This window comes from Eretmochelys imbricata, chromosome 1 (genome assembly GCF_965152235.1).
Source record: "Eretmochelys imbricata isolate rEreImb1 chromosome 1, rEreImb1.hap1, whole genome shotgun sequence".
In the NCBI taxonomy this organism is placed as follows: domain Eukaryota; kingdom Metazoa; phylum Chordata; order Testudines; family Cheloniidae; genus Eretmochelys; species Eretmochelys imbricata.
In genome coordinates this window covers 132,589,575-132,613,847 of record NC_135572.1, presented here as the reverse complement: position 1 = coordinate 132,613,847, position 24,273 = coordinate 132,589,575, and the positions used below count along the sequence as shown (strand labels likewise).

At 39.5% G+C, this 24,273-nt stretch overlaps 1 protein-coding gene across 2 annotated transcripts in view; it reads left to right on the top strand.

Moving 5' to 3' along the window:
- Positions 1-24,273, top strand: part of ANOS1 (anosmin 1) — a 177,780-nt gene that overhangs the window by 127,850 nt on the left and 25,657 nt on the right. Inside the window, exons 7-9 of one of the 2 annotated variants that reach the window (XM_077807156.1) lie at positions 13,950-14,155; positions 17,581-17,725; positions 24,019-24,174. In XM_077807156.1, coding sequence (XP_077663282.1) covers positions 13,950-14,155; positions 17,581-17,725; positions 24,019-24,174 — 507 coding nt within the window. Of the gene's footprint in view, positions 1-13,949; positions 14,156-17,580; positions 17,726-24,018; positions 24,179-24,273 lie in introns of both variants that reach the window. The other variant, XM_077807157.1, reaches the window with a different exon arrangement.

The following is a 24,273-nucleotide window of genomic DNA, read 5'->3' as shown; positions in this document are numbered from 1 at the left end:
ACATTAGGATTTTTCTGTGTGGCTATAGTTGTACCAACAAATCTTTTTCAGTGTAGACTACGTCTAAAAGTCATGCCATCTCATCAAGGTGCAGATGTCTGTCAGGAGCAAACTACTAGTGGCCAGAACAGCAGTAACTTGTTCTGTGTTCTGAAGTAAATGTTGGTTTTTTTTCCCCCTGGGGTAGCAAATGTAACATGTTGACTTTTCTCTGGCTACATTCATGCTGCTTTACACCACACCTCAATTATTTGTTTGGATTTTGTTAGTCTGAGACAAATATTCTGTCTGGATGCAATTTGAAACTGTAATTGTGTAGAGATGTAACATATTAACCATGAAGTTTTGGCTTTTGCATGGCATTTTCAGGCAGGATTTGTAGTAAGTTCTAACATGTTTCTTCACTCCATAGTGTGCTACCCCCAGGAACATATGGCTCTAAATACCCACATGGAAAATGACCACATTTTAGATATTTGGAGCCTCCTATTTTCTGCAGCCTACCCTTCTGCCCCTCCCCGGCGCTTGCATGTATAACCTACTATTCCTGGTTGGTTTGTTGGCAGAAAAAGCCCTAAGAATTCTATGACAAGGACAGCGAAAGCCTGGAGTACTTTTTACATTCTGTTGCAGAAGAAACTAAAATAATTTGCATCTTTATAGCAGCAAAAAGTATAATCAACCTTGTTCAAAAGGTTACTGTAACCCTCACAAGTAACTGTTTTCAAGGCTAAACTGCAGCCCTCAACAAAGAAATGTGAATTGTCATGCAAGCAGTAGAGAATAGTTAGCTGATCAACTCCATAGTCAAATTTACCTCTCTTCAGGAATTTATATAATTTTTGAGGGCTGCTGGCACTTTTTGTGGCTGTGACAACATCCGTGCCACATTCACAAGTCCAGTAAGATGAAACATGTCTAGAATGAAATAATTGTTACATAACCCTAGTGGTCAGCGGATTGGTTCAGCTATTGGGTATTTATTTTGAAATATTTTATGTCTCCCTCCATAAGAAAGACATATGTATAGGAACACTGTCATATATAATAATAGTACAAATACCACAATCGGTGACAGAATTAATCATCTTGTCCAATAAGAAATAGTCCAATATTGAATTTGTTGGATGAGCTGAAGAAAAAAACAAAACCCTATAGTCTTTGGCTATAGGATTGCCCAATTTCCTCACATCTTGTCTAAATCAGCCTAAATCAACCATGTATGTATGAAGTACCTGATAAGTATTAGTGGTTTTATAAGATTTATCAAGGACTAGATCTAGAGTTTCATTAAAGTCTCCAACTATAATAATAGGATGGAGGCCCATGTCATTTCCACTCATGAAAGTATTTGGGATCATCCTGCTTTGTCCTGTGGAGATTGGCAAAGATGATTTTAGAATTACCAATTTCGTCCATGAGAACAGCAAATCTGACCTCACTGTCAGATATTATCCTCAGAATATTAATATTAAACTTTTGATGTATTAGTATGACAACAGCCTTAGCTTTAGAATAAAAGCAAACCAGAAACTGAGAAGCCTACCCAAGCTTTATTCAGTTTACAAGCTTCATGTTCTGTCAGATGTGTCTCCTGGAGCATAACAAAGGCAACATTCTCTTTTTTTAAGCATTGAGTATTTTTTTCCCCTCTTTGAACGGGGTTATTAAAATCCTTTAAATTCCAGGAGACACATTTAATTATCAGAGCCATCATTGTTAAAATATACTGGGTAAAATATAAGGTCACTTTGTGAATAAATGAAATAGCAACATTTCCTGAGTGCCATATAGTTCTTGCATAGCTGGGCAGCAAAAGTTATATAATCTAGGGGTAGGTTGTCACTTCCCAGTACCTATTCTACAAGAGTAGGAATGAAATTCCTACCATGGGACAGTAACAGGATGGTGGCAGAGAAATTAAATAAGTAAAATAACATGGAAAAGATAGTGGAGAGAGAAATACACATTAGTACTATACAATCAAAAAAGAAGAATCTGTGTAAACAGCCCAAAAACACACACTTGACACCCAGAGGGGGCTGCTGGATCAGATGAAACTTGGAGATCTTCACAGCCCCTGGGACCCCAAACATTAATATAGTAATCCCTTATTACCAATAGAATCTTGATACATTAGTCCATAAAGAAGCACCATCTAATAAAACAATGATTTTATATATATAAACTAATGAAATGATAAATTTTACATTGTAGTTCCTTTCCCATGAGTTAAGGCAATAGGTAGTAAATTGATAATAACCCTTTAACTCTTCAACTCCAGAGAGAAAGAAAAAACAAGAACTAACATCAATATCAACCACTGTCCATCAACATTTTTAGAGCAGCCATATAAGATCTCAGAGAGCAAAACATAAATTCTGTATAATCAGATCATTCCGTAGATGTCTCCTCTTGCAAGAAAAGAGCTTGCATTTTTCTGCCTGCTGAGGGGAACTGAATGATACTGTCTTCTCACCACTGTTAATATGGAGTGTTTTCATGTAATTAACAAAATACTTCAAGTCCATCTTCCTGGCCAATGGTTTTTTTTGGTTAAAAGCTGACATCATTGCAACCACATCACAGGCATAATCATGAAAGAGCAGTATTTTAATTGCTGGTTCTCCCTATAACAGCTTTTTTTTTCTCTGGATTTCTGCAAGATAAGTCCCTTAGTGGTAAACTTCACAATCAATGCTCCAGACTGACTTCCTGGAGCTGGCTTGGGGGCAAGGGTCTGGTGTGCCCCTTGTATATCAAACCAAAACTCTACTGACAGATACAACAATTTAGTAGTTTAGGGACAAATATGGAGGGTTTACTTGTCTATTCCCCCAGGGACACCTACAATCCTGATGTTACATCATTGTGAGTGGCTTTCTAGATCCAATAGCTTGGTCTTAATGGTCCTGATACCATAACAGTTCTTCATAATCTGTAATTTGTTCTTTCTGAAATCATCTTTCCCTTCAGAAATTCTGTGTTCTGCTTCATTCATCCTTCTGGTTACAGCTGTAGTGCACTCTCAATTTCAGTCATGGTGGCCTGTAGGGTGGAAAATGTAGATTTAATTTCAACAGTATCCATGGTCACCTGTTGCAGTATAGTTATCACCTGTGTTCCATCGGGCTCAGGCACCATCTTGTTTGTAGAAGGGAGGCAGGCGGATCTTCTCTTTCTTTCTTTCTTTCTTTCTTTCTTTCTTTCTTTCTTTCTTTCTTTCTTTCTTTGGTGCTTTTGGATGGAGAAGATAACGTGGTGCTAGAGGGCACCTTGGGGATCACAATAGTTGGGTGCAATATTTCTTAGGGGCTTTAGGGGACCATGTTTGGGGATTCCCCGGGGGACACTTCAGAGTTCAAGCAAACTGCATCCACCTGAGTCGCAGTGCCCCCTGGTGTTCTCCATCTTCTTGTTCTTAAAAAACCAAACCAAACAACAACAAACTGCTTATTTCATGAAGCGTTCCAATGATAATGACCCTAGACCAGGGGTTCCCAAACTTGGCTTGCAGATTGTTCAGGGTAAGCTCCGGTGGGCTGCGAGACACTTTGTTTACCTGAGCGTCCGCAGGTAGGCCGCTTCCAGTGGCCGCAGTTCACCGTTCCCGGCCAATGGGAGCTGTGAGCGGCCATACCTGCTCATGCTCAGGTAAGCAAAGTGTCTCACAGCCCGCCAGGGGCTTACCCTAATCAAGCTGTGTACCAAGTTTGGGAACCCCTGCTCTAGACCATTCTGAGTCTATTTGGTTTGATTTTTTTTAACACAGTGTAGTCCCTGCTGCCTTTATATTGTAAGGATTTGAGGACAGGAACTTGGTAGTTTGGCATGAGCTCACTTATTTGTTTATAACACTATATAAATAAATACTTCTTATTACACTCAGATAATCAGTGACCTCATTGTAGAGAACAACAATCATAAAATATTCAGAATGTTACAAAGGAGCAGCTGTTTTTTGTGTGCTTGTTTTTTTTTTTTTTTTTTTTTCAGATAAAGGGTTCAAGTGTGGCCAATATGCATGGCATTGCATTGGAAGTGGAGTCAAGCTGCACTGCCCCAGGGGGAACTCCTTAAGGGACTGTGCCACAGAAAGAAAAAAAAATCCTCCCTGAGGTACTTGTCCGCGTGAGAGAATGCCCAGCTCTTTGGGACAAGGACTGTCATTTTGTACAGCACTTAGCACTGTGGGGTCCCGGTCCATGACTGGGGTGCTGCAATACAAATAATAACAATCAGAATGATGCTCCCCAAGAGAGCTGATTTAGAGATCTTGAATTTTTGACTTACTTTTTTTGCAATCTTTTGCTCATTTGAGCGGCTAATATTTTCCAAAACAAAAGATTTTCACAAATAAACAAAATCATAAACAAAAAAACAATCATTTTTTTCCCCTCACACGTTGACTGGTTCTATTCCCCAATCTGTGCCAATGGGCTCTGGAATGGGAAGGAGGAGGGCTCCTTGGGAGGCAGCAATCCCTGTGCTCCATTACTGTGTCTGTCTGGGTGCAGAAGATTGCAGAAAGCTACTTGTGCCCAACTCCAACTCGTGTGGATGATCAGTTACCTGCCTGAAAGGTGCTTGATGCCAATGATATGACTTGTTAGTATGACACAGTATGAAATTCACTTATTCAGAAGTAACAAAAGTGCATTTGGGTCAGTGTTTTGAGGCTCTAGTCGTGTAGTATTAACCTAATCCAGCTTTGTATATAATGGAGGTTTAGTCTCTCAAGAACAGGGTCTGCAGTTAACTGGAGGGATCAACATTAAACATTGTCATGTAATGCATTTATTTTTCAAGCCTATTCCTAGATTAATGTGCCATTTTCCTAAGCAAAAAGAGGCTATATAGGTCATCAAACACACACAAACAGCCAAAACACTCTCCCTCTGCTAGAGGCTTTTGTCTTCAGCATGAAGGCAGTTACTAGCATACACAGTATAAATTACCAAAAAAAAGGAAGCAGACAACGTTGTTTTCACAGCACATTAGTACCATACTGGATGTGATTTCATGCATACATTACTGAGTGTTAGTAAAACCAGAACAGACACCCACTCCCAGCAATAAAACTCCTTCTGTTGCTCCTATGAGACCAATGATTTTTTTATACTGTTGCACAGCTGGTTTATGTGTGCCATTTCCAATGGGCAAAACGGATCCCTCGGCATATGCCTTGGAACTGTTTAATAGCTAGAAACTTGTCTGTGATGCAGCTTCAACAGTTTTGTAAAGACTTATAAGGTAAAATGTTTAAAAGACAGTGTTTGGTGATCCATTTTATATAATATGTGAAGTGAAAAAAGATCCTAAATTAGAACCAAACTTGCTCTGATTATTACAAGTCAGAAGGAGAATTCCAAGTTCTAGTGTCCTTTTTACATTATGGCAGACAGTAGAATTCATTTATTCATTATGCTCATTACACATTAAGCAGTTTCCAAGTTTTGACCAAGAAATGGTTGCATTTTGGTAATGGATTAAATGATCCCGCTGCATAGTTTGTATGTATTGGTTTGTTAAGGTTGCAAAGTGCTTTTGGATGTAAGGTGGTTTTCAATATACTAAAGATAATTAATATAGCAATACATTATTATTTTTTTAAAATTGTCGAGGATATGGGGGAGGAGGTAGTTAAACAGCAAGAATTCCTCTTTTGGGGGATATGGGGACAAAGTTTTGCATGTGATGGCAGAGTAACCAGCAACACAGGAATTTAACTTCTTTGGGGATACACAGGCCAGATATGGTGCAGACAAATGCAGTATTTGCCCAATGTGCTGTGACGGTGACCTCAACCTTGACCTAATGAAGCTATCATTTCTTGAGGTGAGAAGTGATTTACTTGTCATGTTGCTTAGCCCAGAATTATTTCCAGATCGAGGACAGGTCTGTGTGCCAAATTGAAGTATATATGATGGTTTTTTTTTTACTTGAACTACAGTACTAACCACAAAGGAAAGCGTTGCAAACACTGATATCAATGTTTCTGCAACCAAAAGATATGATTGTACCCTCAGGTAAGCACATGGCTCTGCAACAACAACAGTAACAAAAATAAGCATTTGAGAAACTCCAGAACTGGAATTATAAAATAGTGTCATCTTCGAAAAAGGTATCAAGACAAAGTGCACCTAACTAATTTATATTTTAAGGTGATCAGTAAAAGGGGTTAATGAAGTGTAACTATAAGGTAACATGTAGGGCGACCATATGTCCCATTTTGGCCGGGACATTCCCTTTTTTAAGCCCTGTCCTGGCCATCCCAACTTTTTTGGCAAAACTGGGCGTTTGTCCCACTTGCTCTTGCCAACTGATGATCAGTTGGCAAGAGCAAACTGGACAAATCCACAGTTTTGGCAAAAAAGTGGGGTGTGACCCCTAGCAGGGCGCAGAGGAACCTTCAGGAGAGAGAGGGGGCAAGCAGCAATGCCAGCCCTGTGTGAGAGGGAGGGCTCGGGAGAGCGGCTGGGCTGGGCCAGGCCAGCCCCGCACAGGCAGATAACGGGGCGGGGTGGGATCGGGGTCGGGTCAGTCCAGCACGTGGGGAGGAGAGGGGGGCTTTTTTACCCTTTGGGTAAAATATGATAACAGGTTATCACCGTAGTCACATTAATCAGTATTTTGTTTCTGTAGAACTCTATAAGCTTTTTGCATTATTTTGATACAAAATTTCTTTGCCACTAGCATTTGCCTTGATGTACAAACCATGATATGACTTGTCAGTGTCCGGTAGAAACAACTTTTTCATTCAATAATGCAATAGTAAAAGAAAGAATATGAAAAAAGTGTTATCAGATAATTGGGGAACACATTATTAGGGAAGAACACTCTGGTTGGTTAATTACAATGTTCTGTATTTGATATTTAAGAAATTTCACGACACTTTCTTTGTGTCCACAGTACACTATGTCTGGCTTATCCTCTATTGGTTCTCACTTGTGACTTTTGTCTGAAATAAAAATCTTTTAAATCACAGAAAAACGGGAGATTCCCAAATATTTAGACTTTTATGGAGGTAGTTTTGTCAGTTGTCGTGGCGATGAGTGTCATAGAAATGTCTATAAATAAAATTAGGTACCAGTATTTGCATGTAAAGACATTAGAGAAAGTAATGATACGTTAGCTTTAAATAAAATGGAACAGATCCTCTGCTGGTGTAAATTGTCATAGTTCCATTAATTTCAGTGGACTCCATTGACTTAAATGGAGGTATGACAATTTATACCAGCTGGAGTTCTGTACCTACATCACAATCTCAGGAAATATTCCCCACCTCCAGGCAATATTTTATTGCTACTGTCCAAACAAACAGTATTCATATTGCCTTCCGCCTGCTAATCTGTCTTCACAGGATTTATTCTAATAGTCCAAATTTTTAAGTAACTTCAAACAGTGCTAGATTTTTTTTAAAAATCACCAGTCTAGAGAATTTTTACCTCTTTCTCCCTCAAATGTGAAATTTCTCCAACCAAAAGTCCAAGGTCCAGGATGATAAAAATTAAAAATGTCACCTCCGTTTATTTTTTTTTTAGGACCACAAATAGGTACACAAAAGACAATACTCTGAAAATATGTGGTGTTGTCACTACTGCTGGCATGTGACTCAGAAGGGTGACATATAAATCCCTTAGAAAAGAAGAATTTTTTCAAGGAACGTAGGATCAGATCCTCAAAGGAATTTAGGCACCTAAATGGAGTTAGGATCTAGGACTTAGCGGTCTGAATGAGTTTTTCATGGAACTCTGAAGAATGGTGTTAACATTCCATTTCAGCAAAAGAACAGCTCTGGTAGCATCTATTCCCATTCAACTCTTCACTTCTTACCAAATGCTTTTCATCACGGTGCATGTTTGTCCAGCTGGAGTGTTGGTTTCGGTAAAGCCAGAGCAAATGTTACTTGGTATAGCAATGTCTTCCACCAGGGTTTTGTAGTTATAAAAAATACTCTGGGTGAAATCCCGACCCTGTGATTCAATAGGAGTTTTGCCTTTGGCTTCAGTGGGCCTGGATTTCACCCCATATGTTTTCACTGATGAAATGAAAAAAAAATAGGGACATTTCAGGTTTCCTGAAAGTTCCCAGGAGGTGGTATATGAAAAAACGACATAGTCACTTTACAGGATTGACCAGATTCAGTTTTGGGTACCGGGCATTTTTCTATACATAAAAATATCCATTACCAGCAGTCCTGCCAGGCTAAAAGCAGAAGCTTTATCCAATTGGGAAGGGGAGAGTCCCAGCTTCCCAAAAGGACACACAGCACTTGTTTCTAGCCCTTAATGAGCCCGAGATGACAGATTTTAAAGTTGTCAGAGTTATACATCTAGAGAAGCTATTTCAGTTCATTTTTAGAATTTTTTATGAGCTCCCTGAGCCCTCTACAATTGCACTATAAAAACGAAGCCACCAGTCTTTATAGGTAAAGGGATGAAAAAATAGCCTCAATAACTTTTTTGTATCCTTCCACCTGCAAAGACATACTGTTTAAAATACTCTTAAAATAATTCTTCTGTAATATATACATAATGGTGTCATGTGGTTTACTTGACACTCACATGAGATGACCTGTATAATTCACCTATGGCTTTGCCATCATGGGCAATATGATGATGATGATGTTGATTTATTGGTATTATCATAGTGCCTTGGAGGGCATCCAGCATTCATGCTGATAAAACATTTGTTTCTCACACCACCATACAATCTACAAAATATGTAGTTACAAATAAATAGCGAAAACTTTAAGTCAATCAAATATTTGTCCTTAGTAACAAATTCAGAATTTGGCCCATAGCACTCAAATCATGAAACGTATATTTGTGAACCATATATTTTAATTGATTTCAATAAATTTCCTTGTGATATGACAGTTGTCATGTACAGATTGTTTTAACATATGTAGAAAGTAGACAATAAACTATATTAGAGCACAGTCCCCGACATTAGTTTAAGATTAACTACGGAAATACATCACTCATAGTTGTTCTTCCAATATACATAGCTAGATTAATTATGCACTTAAGACTGAGGCAGTGGATACTTCACAGTTAAGGAAGTGACTATAAGGGCAACACTTCACCTGAGGGAAAAAAGGAAACTGGTTTCCAAGAGAGCTGAAAGATTTTGAGCAAGCGTGAAGAAATGAGGAATCCTCATTACTGGGGAAAGTCAGCTTGAATTGCCCAAGTCCAATAACTCAAGTATGCTTGGTAATTTTTATAACCAAAAATGTGGTTGAGTGAAATATGTGAGGAACAGGAGCAGCCATTATTATTTGAAATTCCTTTTTAGTGACATTAATAAGCCATTCATTATTTCACATCTGCTAGTCTTTAAATAGGAAATGCTGTCCTTATTAATTGTGATCATGTCAGTTTGCATCCCCTAAGTGACGGAATTTTTCAGTAAAACCATTTATCCTGGGGATTATCTGATGAACTTTCTGTGCCTGGAAAGTTCATTTAACAGCTCATTTACCATTATAAAAACACTCAGGTGAATCATGCAGTAAATGAATGTCTGGTGTCCCTTTTACACACCTCCAGCTTTATTTCTGCTAATAAGGGATGGTTCATTAGGCCTACAGTTCACGTGCAAAATGAGTCTTTTCAAACATATTACTTTGTTTGTTATAAGCTAGTAATATACCTTGACGTTTGGCAAACTGTGTTATTCTAGCTGATATGCTTTTAAATTTGTGTAAATCTTTCTTGTTTCACTGCTTTACTCTGGATCAAGAACTTCTCTTTTTACAGTTCCATAGTGTTTTGATGCTGATGATGTTGGGCTAGAACAAGCATAAAAAACGAAGGAAAAATTGTCTTGTTTTACTAGAGTTTGCCATTTAAAATATTGGCCAAATTCACTCCTTGTATAAGTCAATTATCTTCATTACGATGTCGTTTCCCTTAATTCAGTCCCCTTGTGCCCATGCATTATGACACAGTCTTTAATTCCACGATCACACACTTTTTTTTCCACAGGATCTCTGCCTCATTCAGTGCACAGGATGGACCTGCTCTGGAGATGAATTGGGGTGTGTAGTAAAGGAAGTTGTTTTGTGTAGGACCCCAGCTAGGGTGATCAGATGTCCCGTTTTTAATGGGACAGTCCCATATTTAAGCCCTCCTGCAGGTAGCCCGACTTTTTCTTAAAAATGGGCAAATTGTCCCATATTTTCAGTTCCCTCCTCCCCCCATCAGTGCTGGCGGGTCCTGTTGCTAGCCTGATCCCTGCTCACCAGCCGCCCGCCCACCAGCGGTGTGTGTGGGGGTGCAGTGGCTGACAAGGGGGTGGGTATGCAAGGCTTGTGGTGTGGCGAAGACGTAGTACGCAGGGCCGGCCACTCCCCCTGCTGGTCCGTCAGTGCAGCCCCCACTGTGTGCCGGCTCTTGGCCTGCAGGGCCCTGCCCCCGTCCCATTTCCAGCTGGCCCAGTGCCCCGGGAAAGCCCAAGACCCTCTGGCCGGGGCGCTGGCCAGGAGGAGCTGAGCCCTGCATGTGCCAAAGCCACGCACAGCACTGGCACGGGTGAGCCTATCCACCCTCAGCTAAACTCTGGAGTGGTGGGGGGAAGCGATTTCCAGCCTGTTCCCGCCCTGAACCTGCAGGCTCCACAACAACCCCTGGGGCAGGGACTTAGCACCCTCTTCACCCATTTTTCCCCCCACCACACACACACTGGGTCCTGATCTCAGGGAGCACAGGGCTGCTCCATCCCCTAGGTACCTTCACCTGCTGAGCCACTTCTGACTGGGTTTACTGAAGCCCTTGCAGTCAGGTTCCCTGGGCCCTGGTGCACAATGCATCCTTAGGGCATTAACCCCTTTCTGCCCACACTGTAGCCGGGGGACAGGAGGCGGCTGGATTATGTCAGTGGCCAGCAGCAGCCTGGAGGTGTTAGCTGCCTTTTGACACTGCGGGCAGGAAGGGACAAGCTGCTTCCAGCCAAGGGGATGTGGGGAGAAGAGATGAACTCTGGAAAGACATGGGCCAGGTCATTCATTCTCCCCCTCCCGCCTCTTGCAGCTGGAAACCACTTCTATCCCTTCCCTCCCGCACGGTGCCGAAAGGCTGCTGCTGGCCACATTCTTATCATAGAATCCTGCGTGCTTCCCCGCCACACACACACGTTGTGTGAAGATGGAAGATGCGGTGCCAGGTAACCAGAGAGCCAGGTCCGTCCCAGGGGCCCAGCCAGGCATGTAGGGAAGAGAGCACTGGTCAGGAAGAGTTGCATCGGTCAGTCACCCCACTGTGTGAGAGAGGGGTATGGGAGAGTGTGTGTGTGTGACCCCTCCCTGTGTGAACCCTAAAGCCTTAAGGAAGGTAAATAAAAAGAATCCAACTATGCAGTGTTTCTTTTTAACAGGTGCTCTGTCAACTCGATGTTAATTTGAATGCTTGTACTGCATAGTTCTGATTGCTGTTGAAGTTGTTTGAATACGAGTAAGTTACCTCGTGTCCTGTATTCAGTATAGGGAAATATGGTTGCCCTAACCCTTGCAGAAGTTGGGAAGCGTGTAGTGAATGAGATGGGATTGCAGGAAGAAAAAGGAGGGCCTTCTGGTTAAGGGAGCTGATTGCTGCCCTGGTGAATTAGATTTTATCCCACCCTGTGGCTCAGAGTTCCTATGTGATGCTGGACAAATCACTTAAACCAAACTTTTCACAGGTGGTCACTAATTGTGTGTTCCTCATTTTCTGGCTGCCTGACTTGAGACTCTGGGGTCTGGTTTACAGAAGTGCTGAGCATTCACAGCTGCAACTGAAGTCAATGGGAGTTGTGCTGTGAAGTTATAAGGTACTATGTGATGCTAAGTACTGTGAAAAATAGTTCATAGGTATCTCAAATAGGGCGTCCAAAATTAATGGATACTTTTGACTTTAATCTCTCTGTGCCTCAGAGAATAAAGGGAGATAATACCAAGGGTTTTATGAGTCTAGAACCATCCTGTACACTGACTGAGGCAGGAGTCCTGTGGAAACAACAGTATATGATCATGTAATTAAAAACTATCTTGTAATGCATACACACAAGGGAGCCAAATTAAGGTTGCACAGATAGGAAATGTCAGAATTAAGGTTATCTTTTGAATTCAAATCATATGACTTCACTATTCTTGCTGCCTGGGTGCCAATAGGAGTGTCACTGGATGTACAGGAGAGACCGGTTCCCTCCTATCATTTTCAGTGCTAGGCCTTACACTGCCCCTGAGCACCTAGGGCACACCTTATAGGGAATGTACTTCTGAGCCACTGCCACCCTAAGCACAAACATGATCACTTGCTCTTTGGGAGTTCAAAGAAATCATTTCAAAGAAAAGATTACCAGAATTGTTTAACAAGGGTTAAACAATGTATTTTCCCCTAGTCTCAATCTTGGAAACATCTGGACCATTTGGGCTGAAATTTCGCAAAACTATTCAGGCTGAGGCAGACACTTCACATGGAAAATTTCAGCCCAAACACTTAGTTTGGGAAAGTTATAAGATCCTACTTTTTAATTGCTTATAATGGGAAGTGTCAGGCAAGCTTAATAATAAGCTCTGCTATCAGCCCAACCTGTAGTATAGGGTCCTCCTAATCAGGACCTCCTCCTAATTCTCTTCCAGGATCTGTCACTGACTTCCTGGCCTAGGCCATAGTTTGCCACTCTCTCCGTGCCATACTGTCCTAGTTGCAGACAGCAGAACTGCCAATGCTGGACGCCTCCTCTGCATAAAATTGGGGGTGGTGTTGGTAGGACATGCTTTGAGCTTTTGAATTCAGCTTTTGAATTCACTCTCCTGCGTGGTGAGGAATAGTCCATATATTGACCTTGAGGTAAATCTTGAGGCATGCCCTCTTTACTCAGGATGTTTTTGGAGAGAAAGGAATGTGACAATATTGGAAGGATTGTTATAGTTATTTCTGTGGTTATTTTCGGGTTTTGGGGAGGCTGTTTTTTGGCTGTATTTTTAAAATTGTCTTTTTGTTTTAAATTATTTAAATTATTTGTATTACAAATCCAAATCTATAAAATGGCTAGAATAGCACTTCCCTACCTCAAAGTATTGTGAGACTTAATTTATATTCATAAAACTCTTTGAGATCCTTGAATTGCTGCCTAGATTTTAAGGTGATAGGCACATTAGAATCGTGTTGGCTATATAAATCATTGAGATGGTTCTTGGTTCCACAAATACAGAGGCAGTTGCAGGATCCACATTACTTACCAGAAATTAAAATAGTAGGCCTTGTAAGATGCAAGGATTTGTTCATTGGTCTTATTTATTTGAAATAGAATGCATAGATTATAATGATGAGCATATAGAGTATTATTAGCTTTCTGGGTTTGGACTCCCTCTGGCTGGCAGGAAAGGAAGAGAGATGTATCTTTGTTGTTTTTACTCTAAGGAAATGCTCAAATACTATGGTGCTGGGCACTGATATGAGAACCTGGAAGGATGGACAGATAGGGGCATACATAGATCTTATCTCCTGAGAATTCCCTTAGGATACTGAAAAGAAAAATTCAGTATTCTACTCTTCATTCCTGGAAGGAAGTTAATTTTTCTCTTGGACCATCTATAAAACATTTTTGTCTTATACAGTTCCTTACATGTGTTTTTCATCTCAGCCAGAAGTAAAATCTGTAATATATTTTTTTTATTGAACATCATAATAAATGTTCAACAAGACTTGCAGAATAATGGCACAACTAAACCTAATCCCAGAATGTACATTTGAAAAGCGTTTGGATTCCAAGTGGTATAATTTACAAAAGTTGATGAAACATATTCAGTTGTTTCTTAAGAATGAAGCAAACTGTGATGATAGCTGGTGTTATGAGTTCAGCAGTTAAATCTGTAGAATAGTTACTGAGAAAGGTCATCTTTACTTAATCCATATTACTTCATATTCTTGGGGGGGGGGGTTTGTTTTTGTTTACTCCAGACCCATCTGCTCCACCAGCCCCAGCTAATCTCAGAATTGCCAACTCCACTACAAATAGTGATGGAAGTGTAACTGTGAGGATTGTTTGGGATCTCCCGGAAGAACCTGATATCCCAGTGCATCACTACAAAGTCTTCTGGAGCTGGACAGTCAGCAGCAAGTCTGTCATCCCAGCTAAGAAGAAAAGAAGAAAGACTACTGATGGGGTAAGGAGCAAACTGGAAAATGAGGCACAAATGCTCCTACTCAGTCATGGCATATGAAAACATATTTCTGGTTTAAAAAACAAAATTGTGCTGTACCAAATAAATGTGAAGTCACATAAATAAATAGGATGGAAAGGTGTATTCCTTTTTAATTTACAAGAAGATCACTCTGATAGTTTTATAGCCAGTTTTCTTTAGAAATAAGCATTGCTATTGTTCTGTAGAAGTCAAAGGGAGGAGCAAGTGTTGATTGACAGCAGAATTGAACCATATATACAGATGGAAATATTTTAAGTGTCTAAATCCAGATAAACTGGAATCTATTGTAGATGTACAATTAATATATAACACTAATTATTTCTCTGACATAAGGCTTATTTTACTGGAAGCCTCTGAATGATGGAATGCTCATTCAATAAAATGTCATCTACAGCATAGTTTTCATTATATGAAGGGAACTCTGGAAGTGATGTTTGCTCATATCAGAGAAACTTATGATGGGTTAGTTACCATGTAGGTCTAAGATAATAACAAAATCCTTCTTAAATAATCCTACTGTACCAATACGCTGAAATATCTCCATAGGAAAAGATTAATGTCAGCTTCTGAATTGATATGTAACGCATTGGTTTAACGAAAAACTAGCTGCCGTAATCCCCTTAGGCACATTGCATTTTCTTTTTATAAATAGCTTTATAGGTAATAGAAATAGAAACCACTAAAGGCCATGGGACAGACTCTTGTCTTAGTTACATTAAGAGCAACATACTAGCAATATATTACATTCCTGATTCTTCACTACATCTGAGAACGTAGTGCAGAGTGTTGGGCCACAAGGAGGTGATTTCAGCTCTCTGATCCTCAGCCACCTGGCCCTAGTGGAAGTGAAAGCAGCAGGGGGCCTACTCTAATTTCCGCTATGACAGAGGATCACGCATAATGGAGCTCTTTTCCCTGGAATCACTCCCTGGAACACCATTGACACATGCCCCATTCCCTTCACACTGCAGATTGGGGGGCACCAGAGTTCCACCAGCAGAGAGTTCCCCTATGCAAGGGCAGTTCACTAGCTATTTCCAGCCATGTTTTACATGACATAAAGTGGACTTAGTGGACCAGAGACTCTGGTTTTATGTGGTGTTCTTCAATTAAAAATTCACTTTCAAAGCCCCATGTTAAAAACACATTGAAAATGAGGGTAGCATTCCAGGGTATCTCTGCTTTCTTATAACCACTGTGTATTCCACTGGGTGACACAGGAGTAGAGCTGGCATATAAAAGGCAGGTAGTGAAGTCTGAAGTTCCCAGGTAAAGTACTATAGGTCAGAGATCTTCAACCAAAGAGGCCCCAATCCCAGGGATCCCTACCCAGGTATGTAGTAAGGCTGTCCTTTAAATCACAAAAGGAAGGAAATTTGAAATAGAAATGGATCCTTAGTTTGAATTAAAACCACTTTAGATGTATGAGTAGAAAGTGTATTACATCAAGATGTTTTAAAAACAGATAATAAATAAAACCTTGCTCTTATATCCAAAAGAACTTTACAAAGGATTAAGTATCATTATCTCAGTTTTCCATCATACAAGATGACACGTTTTTATGTTAGTAGGTCCAAGTTCTGGCCTTAGGCTTCAATGAGAGCTGTGAACATGTCTTATGACAACCAAGCACATACATCCAAAAGCAGAGATTAGCCCCTAGAATAACTTTACTTTTACTCTGAGGAGAAGTATCTCTTTGTTCTTTTACAGCATACTGTGAAAACTATAAAATGATAGTAGTAAAGGGGGAAATTCCCTGATGGAACTCCACTGAAGTCAGTTCCAATCAATGATCCATTAAATATTAGAACAACTTTTCCAAAAACCAAAATTGCACATTTCTAGACATGGAGAGATGTATTCCCCTGATTTGATAAGATCACTCAAACTTTTTAACCAATTTTGCTTTTAGAAGTAACCCAGTCCATGCTTTTATGACTAAATCTATATGAAGTCAGTGGAATTGCCAGCAGAGAATTTGGCCTACAATATTTTACAATGAACAATGCCGCTACATGAACTGGGGAAATCAAGAGGCTTAATCAATTTTATAAATCGCTCTCAGAACAAACCAAGTAATGATTGTTAATTTGCAATATTTTTAGATGTACTAACATACTATTTGGTGTTAAATATGACACTGCATGGTTGACACGCCACTCCTAGTTGACACAAGAAAGCTAGACAAGTAACAAGGAATTCAGAGGAGTCCTTGTGGCACCTTGTGGGTGGGTCACTACAAAAACTAATTTTCCCCTGCTGATACTCACACCTTCTTGTCATCTGTTTGAAATGGGCCACCTTGATTACATTGAACTCATTAGCACTACAAAAGTTATTTTTCCTCCCTTCTTGTCAACTGTTGAGAATTGGCTCGTTAACACTGACCACCCACTTGCTAAGGCAACTCCCATCTTTTCATATGCTGTGTATTTATACCTCTCTACTGTATTTTCCACTTCATGCATCTGATGACGTGGGTTTTAGCCCACGAAAGCTTATGCCCAAATAAATTTGTTAGTCTCTAAGGTGCCACAAGGACTCCTCATTATTTTTGCTGATACAGATTAACACGGCTACCACTCTGAAACCTGTTACTCTGAAAGGAATTCAGAGTTAAAAAGCAGAGTCAAATTTGTGCTTGACGAAATATACAATGGTGCATTTTTAGGAATAAATCTATAAATAAATGCAAAGAATTCAGAAAGGCTATGTCTCTTGTTTGCAGTCTTATGGGATTTGTTTTACTTTGTGGATTGTTAACTAGAGAATGAAAATCCAGTTCATGAGCCTCTCCATGCGGTGACATTGGAGAACTGAGTTGTTGTGGGTTGTTTGTTTGTTTCTTTTCTTTCTCTAACAAAGATGAAAAGCACTCTTGTTGGTATTTTAGCAACAACAGAAGCAAATAGAAAAATATTGTTCAATATACTGCACAGTATGTTCTATCTGTCCTCAGACTAGCTGTCTCTAGACAAAGCTTCCTGTTGCTTAGCTAATTGAGTCTGTCCAGGGGCTGGGAAACACAAAGTTTAGATTTCACTGGCCAAAATCTTTTTGGCATCAGAAAAACTGGTTATACATATAAAAAGAAATTTAGTCTTGGCTTAAAACAGCAGATGCCTATATTTACTAAAGACAGGCAAGTTCTGTAGACATCACTAAGTTTAGCATTTTAAAAACTACACACAGAACAGAGTCCAAATGAAAGAGAGTATGAAATAAAAATCAAAGAAGAAAGCAAGTTGAGTTCTGGTGAAATTTATAAATTCTTTCTCATTCCAAGAAGAATTTTGTGTGCCTAAGACAACAGGCCTGCTTTTAATTTAATAAGAGCCAGCAATCCCATAACTATTCTGCGTGTATATTCTCTTTCACTATAGTCCCAAAATTATGTGGTCCTGGAGGGACTGCAACCCAACAGCAACTACATGGTGGAACTGCAGGCAGTAACATACTGGGGACAAGTACGACTAAAAAGCGCCAAGGTGTCTCTCTATTTCAGCTCAACTCAAACAACTATTAATAGTAAGTAACTGCATCCAAAGTCCTCTTACGCTCTGTTTTAACTGATGATTTCTCAGATTTCAAAAAATAAATAAATCACCCATTATAAGTGGCTGTATTATAGCATGCCTCTGTGGTCTTGGTCAAGTCACTTAAGTTTTCTGTCTTCATTTCCTCATCTGTAAATTGGGGATAATAAGTCTTATCTACCTTGCCTGTTTTGAAAATTACTTAAAAAAATAAACGTGTTAAGCATGTGCATATTTGCAAGATCAGGGTCATAGTGTTATATTAGTGCTAAAATTCCCTGAAATACACATTAAACTTCCCAATAAACAGAGCAGAAGCAAATCCCAGACCACTGGCTTAACTGTACAATTTTCCCTTGCAAAAGTTTTTAAAATGTTGGCAACTTCAAGTAGCCCATACATTCAGATCTTAGCGCAAATTTATATATCCTGTGGATTCAGACAAAGAATTGATTCTCCTACTAGGATCTTAAAATATAAAACAGTGTCCTGGTTGGCAAGAAGTTAATCCCAAACTTGTATCACATGCACAGCACTTACCTTCAAGATGAAGTCTTGAGGTATTAAGTTCTTTCTAAAACTAAACTCACGTGCTAAACAATACAGTGGAAAAATTCTTCAAATCCCGAGGGGCCTATACTGTGACACTCAATCTTAGTTAAATACTCTTTGAATAATAATTTGTCTAAGGTCAAGGTCAAGATTGATCTGCCCTTCCAACTGCCGATGTGTCATCTGATTAACCAAATACAACCACTGATGCTTATGACAGTAATAGTTTTCAGGATTAGACCACAGTTTCCAAAGTTTGCCATTTTACCCATCTTTGCTTTCCCCATCTTTCATTCCTTTTGCATTAGTTTCCCTTTTATGTTATAAGCAAAATGAAAATTAATTGCAACAGTTTTTCTAACTCTTATATCATTCTGTATTCCAGTACTGAATATTCTGATTGCTAATGTAGGTGGACCGCTCTGCAAGCATGTTCAGTCCATTTTGGATGCAAATAAGATATATTCTATGTATACTGAGAAATAAAGGTTGACAACTACGCAAGAACTCCCATTATAAGCAATGGTGCTTTCCTTTTCCTGAAACAGGAGGGAGAGACAGAACTGAGTTTCCTTCCCCTTCTGCCTGCAACACACACACATTATTTTTATATGAAATGAGTCAGTTACATTTGGATATACCCCAAAGGATTATTTTGCTATCTTTCTTCAAGCCCTCAGGCTAAATCTGCTTATACAAGTGTCATTGCTGTGAGTACCAGTAAGTTGTGCTTGGTGTGTGTATGTGGGTGGGTACGGGGAAGGGTTGAAAAATTGTTCAGCAGGCCCCAGAACTGCCAGCCCCAAGCTTTCAAAAAGTATATGCCAGGCTCTAAAGATTATCTTAAAAAATCATGAGATTAATAGTAATTATTTGGGGGTGGGGGGATTGTTTTTTTTCCATTCCGGTTTTTGAGCTGTTAGAGTTCATGTTTTTAAGCTTTTCTCCGCAACCATGAGGGTTAGAAACTTACACCCAGATCCTCAAAGGCATTTGGGTGCCTAACTCCCATTGAAATCACTGCCTTTGAGGATCTGGGCCTTACTTTTTTAAAAAATGAAAGCAGAGATTCTCACACAATATTATGATTCTAAGGCTTTTTAAAGAAAATCAACAAATATTGTGAGACTTGCCATAAAATCATGAGAACAGGCAACACTGAAACATATGAAAATGCTTAGGCTAACTCTGGATGAAGTTAGCAAAGCACAGCAAATTAAGGGCTTAGTCTTTCTCCCACTGAATTCAGTAGAACTTTTACTATTTATTTTCATGGGAACAGAATCAGCCCAGAATTTGTTAGCAAAATCTCTTTACCTGTTATTCAGATTGTAGTAACAGATCACAAAACTGGGTAGTTCAAATGTAAGCAGAATATTGCTTGTCTTATAGCAAAGGCATGAATGCAGAACTGCAAAAGCCAAATGCTCTGAGTTATTGTGCTACTGTCCCCTGAAGCAAGGCTCATAGTGGCAATATTTGATATGAGCAAGATTCTAAGAAAATATGGGACTGGCAATGTGTAATTGAAACACATTTCACAATTCATTATCATCATAGTGAAATTCTGGTTAAAAATGCTTTTAAAATTAACCCCAACTATGTAAGACTTAGCAGATCTGTTGCAGATAATAAGTAGATTTTGATCATGAAACTAATCAAGTGAGCTTGAATTAAAGTAAAAACTTCATAGAACAGTGTTAACCATGTAAACTATAGACACAATGATACATGATCAAGTAGTTAGAATATTGAACTGAGATCGGGGACTAAAAGTCCTGTCCTCGGATACTTGCTCACCGAGTGACTTTGCACAAGAAACTTCTTTCCCCATCTATAAAATGGGGATAATAACATCTACTTGTCTACTTCAGAGGCATCTTGTTAGTCAGTTATGTTTCATAAGAACTTTGAGGATCTTTGATGAAAGTTGGTATATCAATGCTATGAATTAGTATTTAATGTTGTTAGATAGTTTTCAGCACAGTCACTGGGCAGATTGTGATCTCTCTTCCATTGGTGTAAATCTGGAGTATCTCCTTTTTGTTTAGTGGATCCTCTTCTGGATTCAGACTGGTTTCACTAACGTCAGAATCTGGCTCCCTGTTTTGGGCACTGTTGCCACATCACCAGCGCCCAAAAATGCTTCTAGAGTCTGTGTTGCACTGAGCCTCTGCAATCTCACTGCTGAGTTCACTAACAGGTCGTGTTGCTGAGGAGGAAGGGAAGGCGGAATGTTTGCTTCACTTTCCTTTTTTACGCTTTGACACTTTTCTGCTTTCAGATTCCAATGCAGATCATATTTGACTGACTAACAAAATCTTTACCAACAGGGGTTCATTTATCCTAAACTGCATATGTGAGTTTTGTGGTTTCATCAGTTACTGTTCACTTCAACGGCACTCATCACCACAACTAACTTTAAATTCTCTTCTACAGTTTCTTTGGGATAGTCTAATCTCTCCTGGACTCTTTTACCCTCTATAGCTTCAGAAAATAGACTGGATTATATTTCTGTGAAGTCTATCAATCTCATCTCATTTCTTTTTAGTCATGATCTATTTCATATTACTTTGGTGAATTTTTAGGCTATTGCTTTGACTGGTTTTATAGGGTTTTTTAAATCCAAGTGCTATACTTCTGGTTGGTCTCAATTCTCTGTTATTGTCTTTAGTAATGTTGACCTTAGTAGATATGCACACAAATATTCAAGAACATTAATTAAATTAAAGCCTATGATTTCATTTTGACCACAAATCAATTCAATTCACTTTGATTCACAACTCTTTATTCATTTTTTTCATGAACAGTTGCATAAACAGCTTGCATGCACGTGTGTGTGAGGATATTCATGGAAAGTGAAATATTGCATGAATATTATGATTAGCTGTTATTTAGTCATTCGTGACTTAAGTGGAGCTACATCAATTTGCATCAACTGAGAATCTAGCCCAGAGATTTTTGCACTATATATCGTAGTTGCTGTTGTGTATGAAAGTAATCAGTACGTAAAATGCCAGAAAAATATCTATTCCAGACCATTTATTCCCACACTGTAAAGTGATCCAGCAAACACCACTGTATGATATTCAAAGCCTCTATAATTTGGTTGTGAGCATTATTTTCGCTTCCTGTTGTTTGTTAGTATTCTACTCTAAATTCACTGAGAAGAGGTAAATGAAGATTGGATGAAATGTCAAGATTGGATGCTTTTTTTCTAAAATATATTCTCTAGGAATTATTTTGGAGAAGTTCTATGGTCTGTGTTATACAGCAGGTAAGACTAGATGATCACAATGGTCCTTTCTAGCCTTGGAATCGATGAAACTAAGAAAGCAGAGCTGAATTTCAGAGGGAATTTGGCGCTTCATTCCCTTAAATTCAGCCTGTGCCCATTATAGGGTATATCACTAGTGCCTGATTCTAAAGGAGATATCATTAATTTACAGAGTATTTTTGCTAAATAAATATTATAATTTCTCATTGCCAGAGAGACACTTTTCAAGGATATTTAGAGAGATAGGGTGGCTGAGATAATATCTTTTACTGGTCCAACTTTTGTTGGTGAAAGAGACAAGCTTTTGAGCTACACAGCACTGTAGCTCTAAAACTTGTCTCTTTCACTGACAGAAGTTGGTCCAGTAGATATTACCTCACTCACCTTGGCTTTCTAACATCACGGGACCAACGCTGCAAATAACTTTTCAAGGATGACAAGCCAAATTTTACCTATTTATGACACATTAGAGCATGCCTCTGTAATGGAGCGCATCACTCAACACCACAGCACCTCCTGTTGGCCATCCTGGCAATTAGCTCTGGTTTGCCAGTGCGCTTTCATCTAGTGGCATCTTGCTGCTGTCGTTTCTGTTGTCAGGACCTATGTCACCCTCAGGACTGCGGTGTCCTCTTCTGGACACAGCCATCCAGCTGTGCCCCACTCAGTCCCCCCCCGCCCATCTTCCAGGAGGGCTGGCAGTTCTCTGACCAGCCACTTGCCTCAGTGGCAGGCTGCAGTCCAGGGTCTATCCACCTGTGTCAGTGGCAACTGGGGCCAAAGGTGGGGGGCGGGCGGCAGTCACGCTCTGCAACACCTCCAACCCCCACCATCTTTTTCCCTGGGCCATTTTCCCCACTGCTCTAGCACCTTCTCCACCCTTGTATCAGGGCCTCAGTCTGGCAGGGGTTGGCCAGGAGCTCACTTATGCTCCCCTGACCTGTCCAGCACTGCTCTGACCATGGTGCTGTCCTCTCTCTTCAAACTCCAGGGAGTGACTCAAGCTGGTCTGTTCAGCAGCCCTTCTTATATGGCCCAGCCTGGCCCTGATTGGCTGTCTCTCTAAACCTTCTCCCGATTGGCTGTCTCTACAATCCCTTGCCTAATTGGCTGCCTCCTGTATTGCCTCCCAGGCCTGCTATAACCCCTCTTCTGGCAGTATGGGGCAGATACCCCACCACAGCCTCATAATCTTGAAAATCTTTTTGGTTCCACCAACTACAGAAAACAAAGGACTTGATCCAAAGCCCAGTAAGGTAATTGAAGTTAATGGAAAGATTATCATTGACTTCAGTGGGCTTTGGTCAGACCCTAAGGGGTTTTTCCATGATCAGGAACGTATTATTTTATCATTCCACTCTGCTTGTCTGCTTCATTCTTGTGAAACATACAACATGAACACCTCTTCCTGAAGTGATAGATATGTAGGGATTGTCTTATTCAAGCCCCTGATTGTTCCCAAGAATGGATAGACGAATAGAGGGAAGAACTAGTTGTAAATAAGGCAGAACCTTCAAATTTACATTTTATCCAGTTATTTTAGTTAATAAATCAAACCTGAGTCTCCTCTACTTTCTTTGCAATATATTGTTGATTCCTCAGCAGCTTTTTGATTGTTTGCATCTTTACTTTCCATTTAAGTACTGTAATTAATTAAATACATCATGTTTCATAATCAGATGTAAATATTGTCCCCTAAATTCGAATTTGCAACTTTCAGGTAGTGAAAGTGTTGATTCAAAGCTTGGATACAATACTACTGTTTTTAAACTGCAGATGCCTGGGTATTTTTAAATTCTGTTCCTAAATACTGACATATGTTAGTAAGCTGTTTCAATATAAAAAGGCATATTTATTTTAACGTAGCACCTACACCCTGTAGGTTATATTCTATACTGTACTTGTGTATTGTATACTGTGTTTGTGTGTATTTAACTACTGTTTGAAAATATAGCACCCAAAATGTTATACAAAACTACAACTACATATAATGCCCATTAGAATCTCAAAGTATCAAATATCAACATTTCTTGCTCCTAGGATTATAGAATCGTAGGACTGGAAAGGACCTTTAGTGGTCATCTAGTCCAATCCTCTGCACTCATGGCAGGACTAAGTAGTAAATACTTTTATTAAATTAAATTAAATCAAATCTAAGTATAAATACAGTAGAACTTTGAAGGAAGGGAATATAGAACTATGGAACATTCTTACATTAAAATAGATTTAAAATACTCTTAAAACTGAAAGAATATTAAAGAACTAATTTGCTTCTTTATCCTTGATGTTTTGTTTATTTTTTGCATTTATTTCACTCAGTTTGGGCAATGAAACAAGAATGGTTAGTTTCTGTCAGTTTCATTTTCTGACTGTCAAACACTATTAGCACAATGCTTCAGTGTTTAGGTTGCACTGTATTAAACCAAGATATTTTCTGATGGTGTTGTATGTTGCAGAAGAACAGACCTCTCCAATTGGGAAAACCCGGAAAGGACTAGCTGATCCTCTTCCACCCTTTCAAAGAAGAAGACCGGCTCGTCGTCTTGAAATTGGAGCTCCTTTCTATCAAGACAATCACCTTCAGATCAAAGTATACTGGAAGAAGACAGAAGGTTTGTTGAAAGTTCTGTCTTTAAGCAGGGACTACAATGAACCCGTCTATGTCAAAGGTGGAGAAGCTCTAACACTGATATATTTACAGTGAACCCCAT